This window comes from Symsagittifera roscoffensis, chromosome 3 (assembly GCF_963678635.1).
Source record: "Symsagittifera roscoffensis chromosome 3, txSymRosc1.1, whole genome shotgun sequence".
NCBI classification, from domain to species: domain Eukaryota; kingdom Metazoa; phylum Xenacoelomorpha; order Acoela; family Convolutidae; genus Symsagittifera; species Symsagittifera roscoffensis.
The window spans coordinates 4,737,011-4,758,697 of NC_087064.1; the positions used below are offsets into that span (position 1 = coordinate 4,737,011).

The window sequence follows — 21,687 nt, forward strand, 5'->3', positions numbered from 1 at the left end:
TCAAGATGACACCGCAGGACGATGAAGGAGAGGTGGTGTATCTGTCAAGAACCAGGAGAGGGACGATGCGATCAAAAATGGTGATTGATAAAATCAATGCGATGAAAATGAAGTTAGGCAGCAGAGTGATGCCGAGGAGAGTTGGAAAGACGAAGGTGGATTCAGAAGTATCGATGAAAGCTGGTAACTCAGCGAAAAGGAAACGAGTTGAGGAGGTCATGGATTTGGGGCAAGGTGATTATCAATTGTCTGGCACAGATAGAATATTAACTGATATAGCGATGGTGCCACCCATTCTCATGGCGGGGATAAAGTCAACCGGTTATAAACCCAAAAGGAGTGACCGCACTCTGACTGGAGCAACCTTAGAAATGGAAATACTCAGCCAATGTGGAGAGAGCAAAATGAAAGACTTCAAGCCATCTCCCATGAATCATGGAAAGGGAAGTGTCGCAGGACAACTAACACCAGTGGAATACAACCGACTGACAGTGTCGGAGACTGTGTCGATAGATGAACCCACCGGTGGATACATGGAGATGTTGGAATACCGAAACTCGGCTAGAGGGTATGTAATGGCTGGAAGACGAAAAGGCCATGGAGGGTTATCTGGAAACGATGTTGCAAGGCACCACCCTCAAGCAGAAGGCGTACGGGACTTTGGCGTCGTCTGACATACAGGCGGAAACGATCGAGCAGTTAGTGAGCCTTCCATGGAAAGCAGTAGTGTTGAGGTATTTCGAAGAAGAAATGAGGACTACGCCAAGAATACATGCTCTCGTGGCAGTACCTTACCTAAGAACAGAGTTACAACTCAGGTTCGCCTGGTGCATGATGGGACTGACTCGCGAAGAATATGATTCAGAAGAAAGGAAGAGATCAAAAGAGGAAAAGGTTTTCCTTATGACGAACCTGAGGGATCTGATAGTCCAGGAGTGAGCAGCATTAGCGTGTGCGAAGCGGAGAGACGCTCTCTGTTTCATTCGATTCCTGATAGAGCAGATTTCAGTACCTGCATTAAACACTTGTGTTAAAATGTTGAGGGAAGGCGATGAGCGAACGAAAGCCTTATTCTTGCTAGCACTGCTGGATATGCAGCAAGGTAAACCGATGAGGGTGAACATGAAAGAACCTGAGGAGTTGGAACCCGTGAAAAAGATAGACGAAATCAGGAGATTCTCAAACAAGGAGCTGAGACTCACTAAAGAATCTATGGGAGCATTGCCGAAATCCAGTGAATACTGTGGACCGATCAAGAAGAAATTGTATGGCTACGTATCCGGGATCATAGGGATCGCGTACAATCCTTTCCTGAGTGAAGACATACGCGATTGCTTCTTCGATTATGAGCAGGCGGTGTTGCTAAGATTCTGGACGTCCAGAATTGTAACGATTAGGAGCGTTAACAATCCACAGGCCAAATTGGGACTGATCTTGGAAGAAGAGGTGACTGCACCTTCAGTACCAAAATCCGACAAAAGAGTGGAGTTTGGGTTGGGATTCTCAGATGAATTACTGAGAACGAGCTTGATGACAGTGTGGGAATTGATGAGGCCATCATGGTGTCCTAGTCCCAACGCTGACTCAATAATACGGGCGACACAAGACGTACAGAGGGAACTGAATGCAGACTGTAACCTGCGTGACCTCAACATCATATATAATGTGATGATAACAGCCTCTAAGAGCAACGGAGAAGATAAAGTGGAGTTGCCTGGCTGGGGACCAGAAGACTGGGTCAAACCTGGTAGCTGTCTGGCGGAAGTCTGTGGACTGGAGGGTCACGTTTGTGGAGGTTTGGACTGTGTGAAGACTCTGGAGAAACAACACAAGCAATTGACGGTATTGTTTGGAAATGTAGTGATGAAAGCTAGAACAGAAACGGAACTGATAGCAGATTGCCATGGAGGAACCGATGTGAATCTAGTGACTGCACTAGGATTCTACAGCATGTTTGGTTCTTTAGAGTCACTATTGAATCTGGAACAGAAACATGAGGTGGTCACAGCCATCAGTGTAGAAGTATTCCCAGGAGTTCTGCAGACTGAACAGAAATACATAGGGAAATGGAGGGAAGCAATCGAGACAGAAATGAACATCAGACACAGCGAGACTTATTGTAGACCATCAGGAGCACGATATTTGGTAGGTTCAACATTGGCTCCAATGTGCAGGAGCAGATATCCTGTACATTTCGTGGCTGTGGACGTGAAGAGTACAAGAACGATCGTGGATCAAGCCTTCTCAGTGCCGAAGTGTGTGAGATTGGCGAGAATGTTTGAAAAGTCTTACGAGTTACTATGTAAGATGTTCTCAGCAGTTCCGGAGAGAACCAAAGAAGAATTGGAGTCAATACTAGGAAAGAAGTTCATGGGATATGTGAGTGGGAACTTCAGTGACTTTGAGAGACAGAAACAGAGAGGATCAACTGTCACAGATTACAATGCAGTAGATGAGAATGATGAAGTCCACCGAGTGATGATGGAAGTGGAACCATTGCTGGAAGCTTCGGGAAAACGTAATTGGAGGAGCATCATGTTGACGCATGACGAGTTTCCTTGCCACTGCTTGCTGCAGACCTGGTGGTATCCCAAGCGTAGTAATCTGATGTTGATCTGGGACTCTGGAGAGCTGCTCTCCATGGGTTTACCAGATTCATCACAGCCCGTAACGATAGTGATAGTGGGAGTTATGATGGCGATACGATGGCTGGAAGCTCATGTGAGAGAAAATAACAGACAGGAGGCACCGACGAGAGAACAGTTGCGGAAATTAGATTGTCTAAAAGATTTAGATCTTTTTCAGACAATGTGCAAAGTTCTAAACATTCCGATGGAAGTGAAGAAGATATGGGCAAGAAAACGATTGATGCCATGGTTCAGAGCTAACATGACTGCATGGTTGTACGAGTATGCGAAAAAGCATTTGTCGAAGCATGGCAGGGTGTACAGTGAATATCAGCTGGACATTGGAGCAGGAGCTTTGAAGCGAGCTCTCGTGACTCATCGGAATGCAGTGACCACCGCTGTGAAAAGAATTTCCAGGACGAGTGAACGTAGTGGAAAGGAGAAGGCAGAGATGCTGAAAGAAGATTTGGAGAGAAACGTGACGTTGTGTCTCCACAACAGCTTCTGCAGGAACAGAGAATCTGGATCCCCTACCTTGGATCCCCTACCTTGTTGTAAACAGAGGGTGGAAGAGCAGAAGTGTTGGAGGACGGCTTCCAGCAATGTCAGGATAGCTAACGACGCGTTACAAGATACGGAAACTGAGAGTGCAGAGTCAGTATCACAGGAGGAAGAAATGGAACATTGACGGATGACCGAAAGACAAGATGAAAAAAGAGATGAAATTAGAAGAATTTAGAAGTTTTAGAACTTCTAAACGACGAAAAAAGAAAAAAACAAAGGAGTGATGAAGAAAAGTTAAAACTCAGAATTGTTTATGTGTGTGAAAAACTCAAGTGAGAAACCAAGCAACCAAGTTGTAATTGAAAACTGAAACATTAAGTTGAGTTTTGAAATTGTTGCATTTATAAATTTGCATTTTGATTTTAGTTGAAGTGGCTTTAGAGACACTCACTTACTATTTATTTAGGAAGGCTTAAGTGAAGGAGTATATTTAAATATTCCAGCCTGCATGGTTGTTTTTAATCATCTAGGAGAACTGATCACTTTGTGGTGACATGGAAGGCTTGCGTAATCTCTCGCAGAGGGAGATTGTTGCATTGTTCTTTCTAACCACAGAGTTTCTTAGTTTTAATATTCAGGACAAAAACAAGCAAGATTTCCGAAGGGAAGAAGCGTAGTAGGATAATTTTAGCTTGTTGGTTGGCAGGAATGTCCTGCAAGCCAACACCTTTTAAATCTAAGAGAAAAAGTTTTAATCGGGACATTGACATTCGAAGTCAGAAAATATGTTTTATCTTAAGTCATATCCTCAATGTGCAGAATAATGAGAGAATTTGAAGGCTATAGTGATGTAGTATGATGCCATTTATATTCTGCAGTGAGTCGATGTGACGTGGATAAAAGTAATTTCGTGCATTTTGTAAATTCTGTTCGATGACACTGTAACCATTTTACGAACATTGCGTGATTCAATGAGGACATTGACCGGACTGTCCGGGGAGTATGTGACATTCGACCAGAATGTGAAAAATGCAATCTCTGCAGAATTCGAATTTTTAGCAGCGAGCCTTCCGGATTGGTGATTATTAAGAACGATATTGGAACGATTGGCCAAACGGTGAGGGCTGGAATATTCTGGTATTTTAAAATTTCAAAAATTCGAATTATGACGTCATATTTCTGAGAAACGTCAGAAAAGGCCATTTTGGCTAAAACAAGAAAGAAAGACAGAACAACATTAGCTGCGTTAACAACAACTACGAAATCGAGATTGGAAAACGACAACGAAATGCAGGAATAGCAGTGAACACTCCGAGTTGCAACTATTGTGCCGCTACAATAGTTGCAAGGCCGTTGCGAACAACGGTGAAGGGTGAAAGACGGCCTTCCGGATTAAGAAGAAATCAGGATTAACAAGCTTGATCCAGCAGATTTATCAATCCGGAGGGGTAAAGGAACTAAAACTTTTATCCTGTTACATAAACTTTTAGCTTCCTGTCATGTCCTGACTTGAATTTAATTAACATCTAGATTCATTTTGATAAGGATGAGAAGCTAGGAGTTGGGGGAAAGGGTTGATCCATCTTCGATGGAGATGATGATTTTTATCTACTGAACAGAAACAATAGTAATATAATAAATAGTAGTAGCCCTGTTTTTAGGAGTGACCTCGTGGTCTGGGGATACTGAGACCCAGCCATGAGCTCACTATTTCTGCATGTAATCTAGTTAATTTGAGTGTTTTGACCGAAAGCAGTAACGTTTTTGTCGACCCGATGTTGGAAAGACCACCGAAAAGTACTGGCTTGGTAGAGACGGTGAAAAGCATGCAAAGCTCTGTTTAGACGTTAGCCAGTCGTCTTAAGACTTAGTTTTGTCTTCCGTCGATATGTATCTTCCGGGCGAATGTTACAGTCCTTAGTTATCTTGCGGTGTTCAAGTCTAACCTGGCTGGGATGTATCTTATCGAGAAAACCTTGAACCACTATTTGATCCCGTATGTCCTGGGTTTTGTCCGGGTACAACTTTTGCGCCAATTGCTGTGATTCCCTAGGGAAATCTTTCAGATATTCACCTGTCTGCTGCGCGCGAAGCTTTAGCGGTCCGCTGAAAACCGTCGGTTTTTCACTGTAATGTCTTCGAAAAGCTTTAACGGTCTCATCATAGCTACTTCTAGTAGCCTCTGGGAGGGTACGGTAAAGTTCGATTGCAGATTTATGCAATCTTAACGCAAAATAATACGGCCGTTTATTAGTTTCGGATCCACTTATCCCTCTACAGTACGTTTCAATTTTTCATTTCGGCTTATAGCTCAAAGTTTGTTTAGTAGCTTTCAAAGACGTTAGAATCGTTGAATGCCTCCGGCAATAACATCTTGGATACCGAGATTGCCGTTGCCATACTCAACTCCCACCCTTCTTAATTATTTATCACTTTATCCCTGTAAGTGGAATTTTCTGGGACTTACTCGCTGGTTTCAGCTTGAAATAGAGTTTTATGTCCCTCCAACAACTGTTTATTTGCTTTTATTTCAGAAATTTTGTTTTTCAGTTCAATTTTCGTCAATTTATTGTTGAGTTTAGTCCAATTATTTTTGCATCAGAAGATTCAATGACAATTTACAAACCAAATCAGCAGAAAAAATTCATGATCGATCAATTTTTGTCCAGGGTTTCTGTTTTTTGAAACTTTTTTTAAAACTCACTTGTCCTTCCTGACTCGTTTTATTTTCTTTGTCGCCACTGTAAAATCAGCCCTACACGTGCTTTCTCGGTTGAGTTAAATTGAAAATTCGATTTATCTATAAATGCTTTAATATTTATACACAAAATTGAATATTCAATTATTATGATGTTCCCGGGTTGCCCCGTTTCTATCCATACTCTGGATAATTGTTGATTTTACCCAGATTACGGACTTTCGCACTATCTGACACTCTATGAAGTGAAGTTTTCTCCCGCCTGTCAAGGCCTTTGCATGATTGTCAAAATTATTTAATGCGTTTGTAGTTCTCAGACATCATAAGTTAGCAATGACCTTTGTCAATTTAGTTAGGGTATGATCTTTACAATTTACTAACAAGGAAACTTTCTTTCCCCTTCAGACTGAAAGCTCATTATCAAGAATAACTGCCAAGTCTTTTTCTTTCTCGGTGTTTTTCAGTTCTTCTCCTTAAAATTGCTGTAAGGTTGTCATTTGTTTTTCACTTGCAGTCCTCCATTGTAGAAAATTATCTTCATTGAAAAAAAAACTGTTTCTTGACCGATATTCTAACACTTCTTGATCATACCTTGCATTTTATAGCTCGCGGTATAAGTTCACAACGTCAGCAAAAAGTTATAATTTTGATACATTGAACCTGTCATTGAGTTGATGTGCATTAGAAATAACAGTGATCCGAGAACAGTACCTCGGGGAATTCCACTTTGGACATTCTTCCCTTTGTTGCATTCTACAAATGATCTCTTCTATCCAAATCAATGTTTTTCCGCTATTTCAACACATGTTGAACACCTAAGATTTTGTATGGCACCAAATCAAATGTTTTTTGATCTTTTTGCTTCAGAATTTTTTCGGTTTCAATGAATTGGCAGCGCCTTTTATATCAGCTTGATGGCCCTCTTGTTCTTACATTCCGAGCAAATTATGTTTTTTGAGGGTTAGGTGAACCCATATATTCTGGTGGATTTTGTCTGGTTCCGGTGGTTTTGAAGTATTGAACGTCTAACTGCTCTTTCATTGTTTGTTCAAAACCGACAAAAAAAAGTTTGATAGGAGCTCAACCTTCTCTGTCTCATTTGTTGTTAACGTTTTAACTGCTTTAAATTATGCTGGCATTGAATTTTACAGCAGTTTTTTGTCTCACGTAGCTTCAGAATTTTTTCTGTTTCAATGAATTGGTTTCGGCGTCTTATATCAGCTTGGTGGCCTCATGTTGTTTCACTCGACGATCAAATCAACTTTTTAAGGGTTAGGTGGGACTTAATAACTTGTTATAAGTCCTAACGACTTTGTTACCGTTGGGCAATTTATCCTGCGATGCTAATTTCACATTCTATTCTCTTGACTTGTTTTTATTTCGAAAAGAAATAGCCTTATCATTTTGATAGATCTATGAATTATTTCAGAAGGATTTTTCTTAGCTGGTGTTGAATAGCGTTCTTTCCTTCTCCGGTATAGCTCCGCAGTTCCATTTTTTGGCATCGTCATTTATTGGTTTTGGCTCATGGTTTGTGCAGTTGTTTTATCGGCTTCATTACTGTTGTTGAATTTTCCATTTCAAAAATATGCCTGGCTAATTTATAGCATGTATTTCTGGTTCTCTAGCCAACGTTTAAAATATAAGTTCCCGAACACTTTCTTTGTTCATCTTCAATTTTTTTGGTTCAAGGTTACAGCTTAAAATTTTGGCTGTGTTTACGAATATTTTCGATCTATTCCTTAATTTTATCTGATTATCTGCACTAAATTTTTGTTTGGTGTTTTTTATTTCTACCACTTGAAAAATCAGGTACCACAAAAACGCAAAATCAGGTCAATGTATCATGTACCACGAATAATCTACTATTCGGTCAAGCAATTTATCATATTAAAGCCCCTTAAGTCGTGATTCGTGTTGAGATAAAATTCTCACATAGTTGAGATAAATCAGTTTGAGTTTTTTGATTTTTGGTCTAAATTTGAGCGAATACAGGCGAGCGAACAGCTTTAAAATAGCTCATTTATGCTAATTTTTAGCCGCAAAACTTTGTTCGTCGAGAAAAAATTTTTTTTTTTTGGTTCAGCGAAAATTTGGGAATCAAAAAAATTCTGCAAAAAAACTTTTTTTTTGAATTTATTTTTAAAACTCTTATAACGATTGATTTTTCTAGTCATATTTCTAAAAATGTTGTCCAATGACTGTCGACTATGCCTAATTTTTTTTATAGTTTTTCGTTCAGATTCTTTTATCTCACCACCCAGAAAAAAAAATAATAATTTGAAAAACCTTTTTTTGTAGTTTTTAAGACTGGTCGAAAAATTCTGTGCTATATGCACCGTAACTGGCTGTCCTTGTTTCTTTTTGTGATGTTTCAAATTTTTCGAAATAAGTTTTAATCGTTTTGTGAAAACTGTTTCTCGGTTTTCGCGTTTTTGGCAGTTGGGTATTGCAATTAGTGGGAGGCGCATCGTTGCCTCTGAGTACCACTAACGCCATTTGTTTTTTGACTTAACGAGCTAAGAGCCTTTGCAAACGAAGAGTCCAAATAGTGACTGAGTTGCTGTGAATTTTTTCATGGACGACCATTGGGCAATTTGCTTAATGAACTGATTGCTTAAAGCTAACATGAAAATTAGTAAAATCTATTTGCTCTTGCTGGTTTCGTTATTTAATAGAGATAGTCCCTTTGTAAGCTAACGCAGTTACTAGCGTCAGTGAGTTCAGTATCAGGAAAAAGGGTTTCTTGGGTTAAATTTTGTCCGATTCGAAGCGAGTTTTGAATGTTTTCGAACCTTAGTGAGAAGAATTGAGAAAGTTCGATGACATTGATATGTCAAGCTTGTGTTCGTTCAAACTGTAGTTTAACGATCTTATTCGTTCAGCTTTGTTGATACAGTTATCTTGCCCGCTGGTGAATTTACTCATATACTTGATTTGAAATTCAATTTGATTGCCGAAAAATCAGTTCTTCTGATTTTATCTTAATTTTATTGCTCATTACTGTCCCTCTTTTCAGAAGAAAAATCGGTTCGTGAGTAATGTGCTTTCATAAAGTTAAATACGGTTTTTGTTTTCTTCATGTACGGAAAATTTGTGTGAGCGAAGCAGTACATTTAACAATTCAACGTGAAAGATAAAAAATCGTTTTTTCTTGCTCCAGCGATGTGCAGTTTTTTTTGAGTTTAGTAAACTGCTGAGATCTCGCCCATAGTTAAAAACCTGAGAGTACTTCAGTGTTCAAAGACATTTCATTCTTTTTTCTTAGTGGCATTTAAGGAAATAGAGATTCTCAAAGTCACTTGTAGATAAATGGTTTGTTTTGAAGACTCTTCAAACCTGCTTGTCACGTTCTGTTTTGGTTTTATTTGTGTCAACTATTGAGTCAGTTAATTTATTCGCTTTGATTGAGCGTGATTAAACGCTCTTGGTTATATATACATATAATATATATTTGTTTTTCAGAGCAGCTGCATTCAAAATGGCTATGCAAATCAACAAAATCAAGCGGAAGCTTGCGAAAAATAAGCATGGCGAGTCGGAACTTTTCGACGTTCATGATATTATGGAGTATGGATTCCCCTCGTCGCCTAGTGCAATAGCATATGATGAACATTTGGGACTCCTAGCTCTCGTTACTTCTAGTGGAGAGCTGAGAGTCTACGGCAGAACTGGAGTTTTAGTATCGACGACGCATAAAGACATCTCGGCCGTTTCTCAGCTTGTGTGGGTTCCAAACGAAGGCAGACTTATTAGTCTGGGTGAAAAGAAAGGACAGTCAACTTTGACTTTGTTCGAGTTGAATAAAAAATCTGGAGTAAAATCTGTCATTCTGGAGGCGGTGAAAGAGTTGGTCTTGGACACGAAAAAGGCGACAAAATGCAGTCTAGTGCCAGCAGAAGGCAAACTATTGATCGGAACTGAAGTCGGAGACACTTTAGTTATGGATGTTTCCTCGTTCGAACTCAAAGAAGAAACCATTCATGTAGACGTTGCAATGCAAAGTGTACCTGAAGATCTGAAGCTCACACCTGGATCCGTGCAGGTTGTAGAACCCCATCCATCCAACAAGGAACTTGTGCTGATTGGGTATCACAGTGGTCTCATGGTTGTCTGGAACCTGGAAGACAAACTGGCTCAAGGTACTTTCTTCATCTCGTGCAGTGCTTTGGAAAGTGCCTCGTGGATGGGAGAAGGTGATGGATTCGTGAGTGCTCATGCTGATGGCTCGTATTACAGGTGGACTCTAAATGCAGAGTGTCAGCCTGTACAATCATTCCCTTTTGCTGACCCCCTGGAACCTGCGCAGAGAATTACAAAACTGCAACTTTACCATTGCGAGAGAGGAGATTTCATGGTTTTCAGCGGAGGTCTTCCCAAAAACATGTATACGTCTACACATTCATTCACAGTACACCATGGCGAAGCCCAGATCAATTACGAAACGGCATCAAAAATTGTTGATTTCGAAGTCATTTACTCTTTGGAAACTCTTGCCACTGAACCAACTGAACAAACCACTGAGGGAGAAACAGAAGAAGCCGAAAAACCCGAGCCAACAGTCGTGAGGAAGGTATCGGCACTGGCTGTGTTGACTGAAGACGAGCTGATCATGATCGATTTGACAAGCACTGAAGGCGAAGATGAAAAAGAGCCTCAGTGGCCTGTGTTCCGAAAGCCCTATCTCAACTCCGCTTCCCCTAACGATATTACATGCTTGTACATCCATGAAGATTGTGGAGGTTTGCTTGAGAAGTTAGTCCAAATGGGAGATTCAATGTTCGCTGGAAAATCAAAGAGCGATTGGCCAATTTTTGGAGGATCAGTGGAATCGAAGGCTTCGGAGAAGCTAAACATTGCAGTTACCGGTCATTATGATGGAAGTGTACGATTCTATGATGTGAACGGGGGAAAGTTTGAGTTGCTGTATGTGCTGAATATGAACAATTATTTCCAACCGGAAGATATAGATGAGGAATCTGCAGCGAATGAAAGCTTAGGAGACGTAATTTTGAGAAAAGTTGGCGAAGAATTTGGATTGTGTGGAGATGATAACCGATTTGCAGTATGTAAATTGTACATCTGCCCTAAGACTGAGAAGCTGTTCATTGGAAGCCACAGCGGTCAAGTTGTCGTTTTTGAGCTGGGAGAAACAACACCTGCCAATATTGAAATCAATGAGGTCAAAATTGTGCCGGATGATGCCGGATTCCGATGGAAGGGAGCCCATCCGGCCAAGCTGAAGGATCTTTCTGCCGAGTCATTGCCGTCTGGTTATGTATTGAAGACTGTCGTTCAATGCGAACCCCCTGCTCCGATCACCAGCATGGCTGTTAATGAGAAGTATGGCCTCATTGCAGCTGGTACAAGTCACGGATTCGGAGTGTTTGATATGGTTCTTTCAAAAACTGCTTTGACCAGAAGCACCCTGGTTGAAAACGACGAAGTAGCGTCGGGCGCTAAATTGTCCAAATCGAAGTCGCTTCGAGAGGGTATTAGAAACTCGTTCCGAAAGCTGAAGCCGAAAAAGACAGAAGCGACTGCTGAACCGACGGCCTCTACGCCGAAAAGTGAAGCGTCGACTAGTAAGCCCACCGAAGTGAAGTCGGAGGATCCGAAACCGACTGAAGAAGAAAAACCAGCTGCAGATGCTGAAAAGAAAGAAGGTGAAGATAAATCAAAAGAAGGCGAAGTTGAAGAGAAGAAAGAGGAACCCGAAGCAAGTGCAGAGCCTTCTCCGGCCGAAGAAACGAAACCAGAGGAACCAGAAAAAACTGCAGAAGAGCCGAAAACTGTTGAGGAAGTTAAAGAACAAGAGAAAGCTCCAGTAGAGCCAGTGGTTGCTCCTGAACCAGCTCCAGCAGCTCCTTCTGTTACTATCATGGAAACTGAGGAGCAAAAGGAAGGTCAGATGGCTGCTAGAGTTGTGGAGGCGCGGGGAGAACGCCAGGATAAGACGATGATGTCGACTGTTCGGTACCTGTTCTTTGCCGATACCTTCCTCCGAAACAGCAAAGACAACTCTCCTAGTTTGTGGGTTGGAACCCACGCGGGAAGTGTGTACTCGTATCTCATCACCCTGCCAGAAGAACGAGAGAGTGAAGAGGCTAAATTGAGATTGGCTAAGGAGATCAAACTGCTCCATCGAGCACCTGTGGTTTACATGAACATTTTGGACCACAGTGGGTTCCCTCTTCCAGATGCGTCTGCTGTTGCAGCTCAAAAGGTGAGCTAGAATAACTAGATTGTTTTAAACAGCCTTGCCAACTGGTTCGAATAATATGAACTGGTTCTAATGGTTCATAATATGTTCATTTTTGAGACTGGGTTCATATTTTTGTCTCAGGGATTCGACCCCCTCACCAACCAAAGGGTCCCCCTTTGATATTATCAGGGGCGGATTTAGGGGAGGGATGGCGGACGTTCCCTTTCCTCGGGAATTCGACCCCCTGCCGACCCAAAGGGTCCCCCTTTGTACTATTTTGATATATCCATTTTTGGTGACGGACCCTAAAATTTTTTTAAAGGCGCCAATATATAATATTTTTAAGGGGGGAGCGCGCGCCGAAAACACGCGATTTTATTGTCAAAATTCCCCTGTTTTACCCAAAGTTTGCCTGCGGTGCAATTTTTTTTGTCAAAAATCAGCCTTGCCAACTGGTTCAAATAATATAAATTCATATAAGTTCATATGAGATTCATGAAACTTTTAAATGTAGCCAGGAATGGGTCTACTGTTTTTACAGGAAAGCCATTTCCAAGTTTCAATCCCATTTGATTTTGAAAGTTCAAAGCCATTGAAAACAAAGAACAAATAGAATTTGCTCGCTCTTTAAATCGCGCAACTTTCGGAAGGTTTTGACCATTTCTCTTTCAAATACGTGCTTTCGTGACGCACTCGCTTGTCACTAGAGCTTTTTTCATGTATAGCCCGCCAACTTTGCAACAACAAAAAAAAATTTAACAAAAAAGGGGGTGAGCGTGCTATAAGGCGCTGTGTGGTTATTTCGGCAGGTAAAGAGCCCTCAATAGCCCCTCCCTCTCTCGAATACTGTCTTATTGGAATACACACCGGATTCTAAAAGCAAGCGCGGGATCGATTTTGGAGAAGCAAGCGAGGGATTTGAACCTACGCCTTGGGGTTTGTAACCGAATTTTTACCCGCTAAACTAATTATGACAGCTGTTATCAACATAGAGAACTTAAGACGCTTTCTGTGTGTCTGCACCTCTGTTTTTATTAGGAACCACAGCGTTTTTGAGGGACCAAACAAGTACACTAGTACCAATTGTTCGAAAGTGGCAGATGAATATTGTCTTTTAAGCTCTCAACCCCCCCTCCCCCCTCCCCCACCTCGCAGGAGCATTAATTTTATCGTGTTTTTACAAGTGGTTTTTTAAGGTGAAGTATGAGGACCAAATATGTTTGACATGGCCTAGCTAGTCTCCATGTCAATTTTTAATAACAAGCGTAAAAATTTTTAAGGGGGGGGGGAGGAAGGAGGAAAAAGAGCCGCTTTTTTATTAATTTTGTATATTTTAACTTTTAGCAGTTTAGTCCCGGCAGCTTTGGTTAAAGAATTGACGTTTTTTTTACATTTTGGTTTACGCCACCGTAAGCAAAAATGGGAGGAGTAGTGTAATTGACAAGGCCTCGTAAATTGAAGGACCTTTTTAAAAGAGCGTTTTTAAACAAATATTATGTGCACTTCACTTCAAACTGTTCATGACAATAGATTGTGTATAAATCATGAAAAAAATGTTAGAGTGAGACAAAATGTTTTTACAAAAGCGAGTTGCAAGAGCAAGTATTTAAACATTCTAGGCACCGCGAAAAAAATAATGAATCGCATGCTTGCAAAGGTCAAACAAATGTGAATGCAATTCAGTTTTAAAATCTAATTTAATAATCCGGCTTTTTGCGCGCTTGTATTGCATCATGCGTGTTTTCGGGACATCTTTTTATCGAGATCGAAAATTGATGTTTTTGTCCTTAAACTTTAAGTTAGATTAAGTTAGTGTTGTTTTAACGCTTCAAAATACTCAATGTTCGTTGATATAAAAATGTTGTTGAGCTTTGCCTCGTGTTTGCTTTATAAGTTGTAATCGCTTAGAGTGTCACGGTCATCTAAATTTGGCCAGAAGACGCTGTAGATAAGCTAGTCGCCTTGAATTCAATTTCTTGTATCATACATTTACCTAATTTTCATTCATTATTGTAAGGTTTGAAGTGTCTTTAAGTTGCTTTGAATACGCCTTGGATAAGAGTGTTGAGTTGGCTTAAATTTATGTTATGTTAATGATGTTTATGTTAATGATGATGATGATAAGTTGACGAGTGATGTTTATAGGTGTCAGCTGCGGATATGAGTGGCCATCACCACCTGCTTGTTTGCTCAGAGGAACAAATGAAGTTGTTCACTCTGCCGGCTCTAAAGTCCAAATACAAGGAGAAGTTGACAGCTGTACATGGACTCAAAGTACGCAAGGTCGCACCTATTAAGCACAGATCAGAAGGAGCCTCCTCGAACTTTTTGGCTTGCATGCTGAATGATGGAAGCGTGTGTACCTTCTCGTTGCCAGCTTTGTATCGCCAGTACAATTACAATCTGGTCAATTCTGAGAACAAAATAGCATGCATGTTTACGGAGTTCGACAACGAAGGGTTTGCGTATGTGCTTCAACAGACCAACTTGGTCAGGCAATATGCCATGTTTAAAGATACAGAAAGTCCGATGGTCGTAACGGTAGCGCTTCCAGAAGGTTGCAGACCTCTTCCACCGGTTGAAGTGGAGCCAGAACCGACACCGGCTGCCGAAACTGAAAAGGAAGAGGAAAAGGCTGAAGCAGAAAATGCCGAAAACGTAGAATCTGCCGCCCCTGGTGGTGAGACTGAGGAAAAGGCCGAAGACGGGGAGCCGAAGGACCTCCCAACAGTCGAGGAGGAGGCGAAGAAAATGATCGATGATGCCGAAGATCTCAAGGACGCCGAGTTCCAAAAGCGTATCCAAGAAGAACTGACTCCAGACAACCCAGAACTGACTACAACCACTGTGACAACTTACAGAGCGATTGAAAGCCGAACGATTATATCTTCGGACGATGGAACTCAGTGTGCAAAGATCATCACCACTACTCGAGACACGACCTTGTCACTCGACGGTGATGTTATTACGCAGAAAACTCAGCAGAAGGAAGAGTTTGAAGTCTCGCCATCTGATGAGCAGCCTCCTTCTGAGGGAGCGCCGGTTGCTGATTCCGAAGGCCAGGACAAGCAGGCTGAGGAAGTGAACGTGGAGGGAGTCGAGGACGACGATAAAGATCGAGAGGAGGTCACAACAGTTGTTCAAACAGTCACTGTAGTTGGCGCTGACGGAGAAGAAAGGGAAATCGAACATCAAACGGTGGTCGAAAAGGATGCGGCAGATGAGCCTAAAGAGGAGGAGCCGCAGCAGAAATCAGGAAGTGCGACATCAGACGAGGAGTTGAACCAGGAATTGCATGCTGAGGTTGAATCACTGCCTGTCAGAACGGCAACTCTTACTGAGAACGAGACGGTCGAGCCTGCGCCTACCGAAGAAGAGTCCGCAGCTCCTGAAGACGTAGATCATGTGACTCATCACATTGGAGGTCACGAGGGCGAGGAACAAACTGAAGGCGCAGTAGATCCTAAAGCTGACGTTGCAGTTGAATCAGCGCCTGCGGAATCGGAGGCTCCAGAGGAGTCAAATGAAGCAGCAGCGGCAGAAGAAGTTAAAGAACCGGAAGCCGGGAAGGAACCCGAAGAGAAGCCAGCAGAAGAAAAGGAACCAGCTGACGGCGTAGACGGAGAGTGTTACGGCGGGTCACAAGGTCATCTGTACTCGCCGTTGGCGGCTGAGAACAGCGAGGAGCCTAGTGAATCGCCAGTTGCCGACGACGAGCCAGAAGATGGTGTCACTGGAGCATGTTACGGAGGCTCGAACGGTGCATTGTACTCGCCTATGGGCCGAGAGGGAACCGAAAATGAGCAGAATGGAGACATAATTTACAACGGTGAAACTGGAAATGAACAAACCGGAGAAAGCCAAGAAAATGGAGACATGAATGGCCACGAAGGAATAAACGGACACGAAAATGGTCACGTTGAAAATGGAAACGGAATCGAGGAAGCGCCTGAAAATGTCGCAGAAACAGGAGACGTTGCCGAGAATGGAGAGTCTGAAAATGCGGGAGCTGACGGCGAAGTTCTGAAGAAAGCTTCAATTGCTTCAGCTTCAGAACAGAACACTGCTTCAGAAGAATTGAACGTTGAAGCCGCGGAATCAAATGAGTAATGCGAACATTTCGCTGTGATTGGACAATCGAAACAACGATTTAAATTGCTTCATACATCTTGGACGCTCAATTTAATTTGATCTCATTAGTAGAAAAACTATTTATTGCAAGCATTCAGTTTTGAACTAGCCAGCGTGTACCAGAATTATTCAGTTGCTTAAGCAGAATTGATGCACAATTATTGAGTTTTGAATTAATTTATGTAATGTATGTTCAATGTGGGGATGCAAGTTGCTCTTCTGTTCTTTCTGCAATTTTTAAAAGGTACCTAGGCGTATTTAATAATTTATAGATTACCATTTTGCTATGCTGTGTAGTTCATATGTTGCAGTATCAGTTTCACCGGTATGTCCTACTGCAGTTATAATTGACACCTACGAAGTCAAATCCATTTTGTACTTCTAAACAATCAATATTTTCAGCCATAATATTTTCAGTCGTAATTTTTGTTTAAAATATGTCCCACTGAAATCTCAACTTCGTTTAATTTTCATACCAAATCTTTCGCTACATTTAACAAAAATTGAGATCTTTTCTCGACTTTTTTTCCCGTTTTTAAGTAATTTCACAAACATGTTTTTATCGTTCTTAATTCAAATGCTGATCGGTTTCCTTGAAAAGATCTCCGACTTCGTTGCTTCCCTGTTGCCTTCACAATGTCGCTTTCTTTCGCATTTCGTGCTTTCGTCTAGTTTTACCCACATTGCATTTAAAACACTGCAAATATTGGTCTGTTATGTAACACCACCCTGTATTGTGCTGCGCAGTTTGTGAAAGTAGCCTAGAAACAGAATTTAAGGTAGCTCTAATATTGATCGCCTGATAACAACTTGATAATGTGGTTTCACAAGTTATACTAGTTGTAGTACAACCTTGTATCGATTTGCAAAGTCAAGATTCAGCCTAAATTAGAATCGACAAAGCTTACCATTTTAGTTTGATCACATGGGCTGTATATTATATTTCACGATTCGAATAGATTGTTCATGCATAGTTTTTCATGTAAAATTCCATCCACCAAACACGTGTTATGTACTGTACAGTAGAGCACTATCAGATAATAGGCAACCACTTTACCCAATGTTTCGCCGGTAACTTAGATATGCACATTAGCTATTAAAACTGAAGAAATGTTTGGCTCATTCATGGTCTATGTATGGATAATTTATGTATGGATAATTCATGGTCTATGTATAGACCGAGTTTAAAAATCTTTGAGACGTTATTCAAACTTGGCAATGTTGCGTAACTTAAACTGATGTGATTTAAAGGACATCCAAAGTTCAAGGGGTCCAAAAGGCAAGAATGAGTCAAACTTCGGACGTTAAATAGTCGCAAGTAAACAAATTGTTTACTTATGATCTAGTCGATCATCTCTTCACGTTAGTTTTGCAAATACTACTTCTATCTACAGGAAAATCAGTTAAAAGTTCTATCTTGGATGAAATTTGAGCTGACTTGATGAACTTAAAAGATGGAGGAAGTTTTGAAACTGAACATTGAACCCTATTTTAAATGAAAGGAAAAAACGCAGAATGAATTTGACAATAATGGTGTTTGTTGAATTCTGAGAAGAGATGTTCGGCATGATCAAATTCTGCGTGACGTCATCGTCTCTCGTCTACATAATGCATAAATCATCATTGGTGCCTGGATTATCATTGGTGCCGAATCAGTTTCTTTATTTTTCAACGTACAGTTCCTTACTCTTATTTAATGATAAAAACCATCCATTTGAAATGTGAGAAGCACTATCGGAAGCAGTTTTGTTCGTGTCCGTACCAGGTGAACATGAACTACTTCTTTGTGTTAAGATTTTATATTGAGGTACCATAAATTGATTGAATTGTCTGCGAGCCCAAACCGATTGTTTTCAAACCCTAAGCTGTCCTAAAATTTAATTTAGTGCAGTTGACCGTAAACTCACTTTATAAGATTGTATTGAACAAATAAAATAAATTTCGATTTGGGGGTAGACATGTATATGTTGTCGTAGTGCAGTAAAGGCGTTCTTTTCATGATCAATTCTTTTATTATATCTCCGAGGCGTAAAACAGCAGCTAAATGGTTGTATTCAAATGCCGATTCTACTTGTTGGATAAAAATAACTCTCCATAAACCCAACTTAAGCCCCGAAGTCAGCCCAGTTTAAAGATCGTAAATGTGTGTTAGAATTTCCTTCCGCTTCATTAATTGCTGGCATTATAGCGCATAAATTCTATTCTCTGCAGCCAGCATGTTTTCAATACAATTCTTCATTCTGACAGATTATTCCACCACGTGAAGAACCCTTTTGATTACCTACGTCTAGAGAATTTTCATGACATGCCATAGCTGTAGCGCCGCGCTTGCGTCATTTTCATTCATTCTGTCTAGCATAACAAACAGTCTACTTTTGTGAAGGATGTCAGCTCAAAAAAGTTGCAAGACGTGAACTGAAAAATATATCATGCAAAAATATGGCACCAATTCTTTTTTGTCTTTCAACTATAGTATGCGAATTATTTTCAGACTTATGTAAAATATTTTCTCTATGTAATTTGGATGTGTTGCCTTTTATATGATTTGATTTGATTTAGTTTGTAATGTGGTAAATATGGAACGAAGTCGTCGCAACATGATATGGGAATATTGTAGTTTTATATATTTTTCCACGTCAAATATCAAAAAACGTTTGCAAAATGCTCCAATGTTTTCATGTTGAACGAGTTCACAGGAGCATAATTATTATCAAGTAACATTTAGTTTTCAGGGGATAAACACAAAATAAGTTTTATAGGTGCAACGAAGCGTCTTTTTTACTTGGTGCCAAAAGAACGGTTACGTAGCTTAGTCGCAGTTTTCAATTGCAGTAGTAGTTTCCAATTCTAGAAGCATTCTAGCAGCGGTAGCTCCGCATCCAAAGCGTATGAGCAAAAGGTTTTTCCTCTGTTTTGAGTAGGTAAATTCAAAGTTTAACAAGGATAGCCGTTTGCTGTGCAAGTAGCGCAGAAAGTTCCGACCACATTCGTAAAACACTACAAAAAAAACTTTTTTATCTTCAAATTAGCGTTGTATCTTCTATAGAACGAAGATAATAGAACTATTCAAAGGCGTAGATGGTTAGTGAATCAAGCTTAAAATTTTAAATTGGTATGAAAATTTTAAAGGGCCAAGAAAGCGCTGAATGAAGCTTCAAAACTGTTTTTTTTAAGTCTAAAACTCAAAAAATTTTAACCGGTTTTTCTCAACACTTGAATGTTCGTTCGACTCACTACTGAAAGGGCTTTTATATGAAATATCACTCGACCCCTTCGGATGATTATTTGTGGTACGTGATTCTGCGTGAAAAACAAAAAAGCACACCCGAATGCGAAATTCCTCAAATGGTCGGAACAATAAAACTTTATAAGATTTTCAATTGACTAAAGTTGCCTTGGAAAAATAAATAACAAAAATGAGCACAAATGAAGCGGTAAACTAAGCTTTAAAAACTAGTTTTTTGCAGCTTAAAAGTAAATGTTTTGAAATGTAAAAAACTGAATTGTAGTTTAATAAAGATTTTTTTTTTCATTTTGTCGCGTTTCTCGCTCGCCTTAATCACTCCAAATTAGACTGAAAACCAAGTTCTAAACCTATTTTTTGGCGCTGAGAAACCTATGTAATGTCAATTGATATAATACTTAAGGGTAGAATTGATATATCACTCGACTTCTTGTGATGATTAATTTTGGTGCCTCATTTTGAGTGGAAAAAGTAAACAGAAAAGAAAAGGAAGATAGCTAGTTGCTGTGTCACTACCACTGAATGTTCCGACTACATTCGTTAAAAAAATTGTTGAAGTTTTTTTTCTTCAAAATAGTGTCGTTTTTTTTCTGCGTGATGTAAGAAGAAAACTGCACGAGCGCGTAGAGCTTTAGTGATTTTGGCATGATCGACATCAATTGTCTTGGAAAATCATTGACACACAAAAAAAAACGAAAAAAAATTATTTACGAAAAAAGTTTCTGACAAATTTGTTTTTTGAAAATTTTATTGCCGAGAAGAAGCTTCCAAATATAAAATGCAGCTTCCAAAACTAAGTTTCTTGTAAACATCTAAGTATCTCATTAACTGAAAGTTTTTTGTTGTTAAATCATGCTCAAAAATAGACTAAATTTCAGAAAAAGCCATCCGATTTTTCTCGATGCTGAAATCTCTACTAAAAGGGTTTTTATGTGGTATATCACTCAACTATTCCAATGGTTTTTCGTGGTGCCTGATTTTGGGTGAAAAAATATTAAATCACCACCCGAAGACAAAAAGTGCTTCCCCACTTTCAGTGGTCGGAAGAAAAACTAAAACGCCCAAAGACGAAGGTCTTTTCCACGTTCAGTCGAAGGGAAAAAACTAAATATACCCAACGACAAAGTTGCTATCCATTTGCAGTGGTCGGAACAATGATAGCAGAAGACTTGCTTAGCCGACTGGAACTATTTTAGCTGTAGATTATTAGTATTTCCTTCCATCTAAGCTCGTTTGTTTTAGTCATTTCCTAATCGGACCTGGTTTTGCATAACCAGTCATTTTTTCCACAACCAAGCTGACCAAGTCGCACTTGTCGTATTTAAGGAGCATGAGCTGTAGCAATATCCGCTTAATTAAAGCACATTCACTGCTGCCTTACCAGTGAAGCTTCGTAAATGGAGTAGTGGTCGAATCTGACCAAGATCACTTTTTTCAAACGGTAAATAATCCGGTTCAAAAAAATTCGGCCTATTATTTGTCTGCTTATGATTTGTCGGCTTAGTTGCCTTATCTAACAATCGCTTATTTTAGCTGTAAACCATTTTACCTGTAGTTGTTTTATGCATTTTAAAAATCCGGCCGACTCAAAATTTGCTTTTCACATTGGTTGTAATTTAACCAGCTCGATTTGTTAAAATTTCATTTCGTCAATTTTATTGGCCTAATAAACGCTGGCCTAATTAAAATCGATTTAGTGGCCTCATATTGCGTCGATACGTCTGAACTTTGTTTGTTTTTTTTGTGCGTGTGTGTGTGCTCTGAGGGGAAATTTTTTTTTATTGACATGAAGGGTTTCTGCTCAGGTTTTTTCGGCTTTGTTACCGCTTGGTAATTTTAAATTGAAATCCAATCAAGCATCCGGTACATCTGTCGTAGAGAATAAACAACTGCTTGAGACGGCAAAGATGTGCGGTTTGAATCCGGTCGGGCCCTTTTTTGTAAACCAGAGTTTTTGTGCTTTTTCGGACTGTCGTCCGTCTGTTAATATTTGTCAGCTTAGTTTCCGTAGCTCAATGGTCTAGCTTTATTCCAAGTTGCTGTAATCCCCATGCTTGAGACGACAAAGCTCGGGAATTTGATTCCAGTTGAGACCTGTTTTTCTTGCAAATAGAGATTTTTGGCTAATTTAGATTGTCTGTCTGCTTAGTTCCGCAAAAAATACTTTTCTTGAAAACTTGGATTCTTTATAGCATTCCCAAAGCTCTTTGTAGAGTTTCTAATGGTGCAGGCAATTTTTTTCCGGATATTTTGGACTTTTCTTACAGTTTTTATTGAC

The 21,687-nt window shown here is 40.1% G+C and overlaps 1 protein-coding gene across 1 annotated transcript; it reads left to right on the plus strand.

The window, feature by feature from the left end:
• The first annotated feature begins 8,550 nt into the window (after positions 1–8,550).
• On the plus strand, positions 8,551–18,830 carry LOC134842864 (LLGL scribble cell polarity complex component 2-like). The gene is made up of 3 exons (XM_063859367.1): positions 8,551–8,859; positions 9,295–12,055; positions 14,180–18,830. Exons 2-3 carry the CDS (start codon positions 9,311–9,313, stop codon positions 16,142–16,144), a joined length of 4,710 nt encoding a protein of 1,569 aa, XP_063715437.1. The 5' UTR covers positions 8,551–8,859; positions 9,295–9,310; the 3' UTR covers positions 16,145–18,830.
• Positions 18,831–21,687: the final 2,857 nt, after the last annotated feature.

What these genes read in the sequence shown, in the direction of transcription:
- LOC134842864 (XM_063859367.1), top strand. Translation starts at nt 9,311, where the DNA reads ATGGCTATGCAAATCAACAAAATCAAGCGGAAGCTTGCGAAAAATAAG. An exon ending in CTGCTGTTGCAGCTCAAAAG is followed by an intron (nt 12,056 to 14,179) that starts GTGAGCTAGAAT and finishes TGATGTTTATAG; the next exon opens with GTGTCAGCTGCGGATATGAG.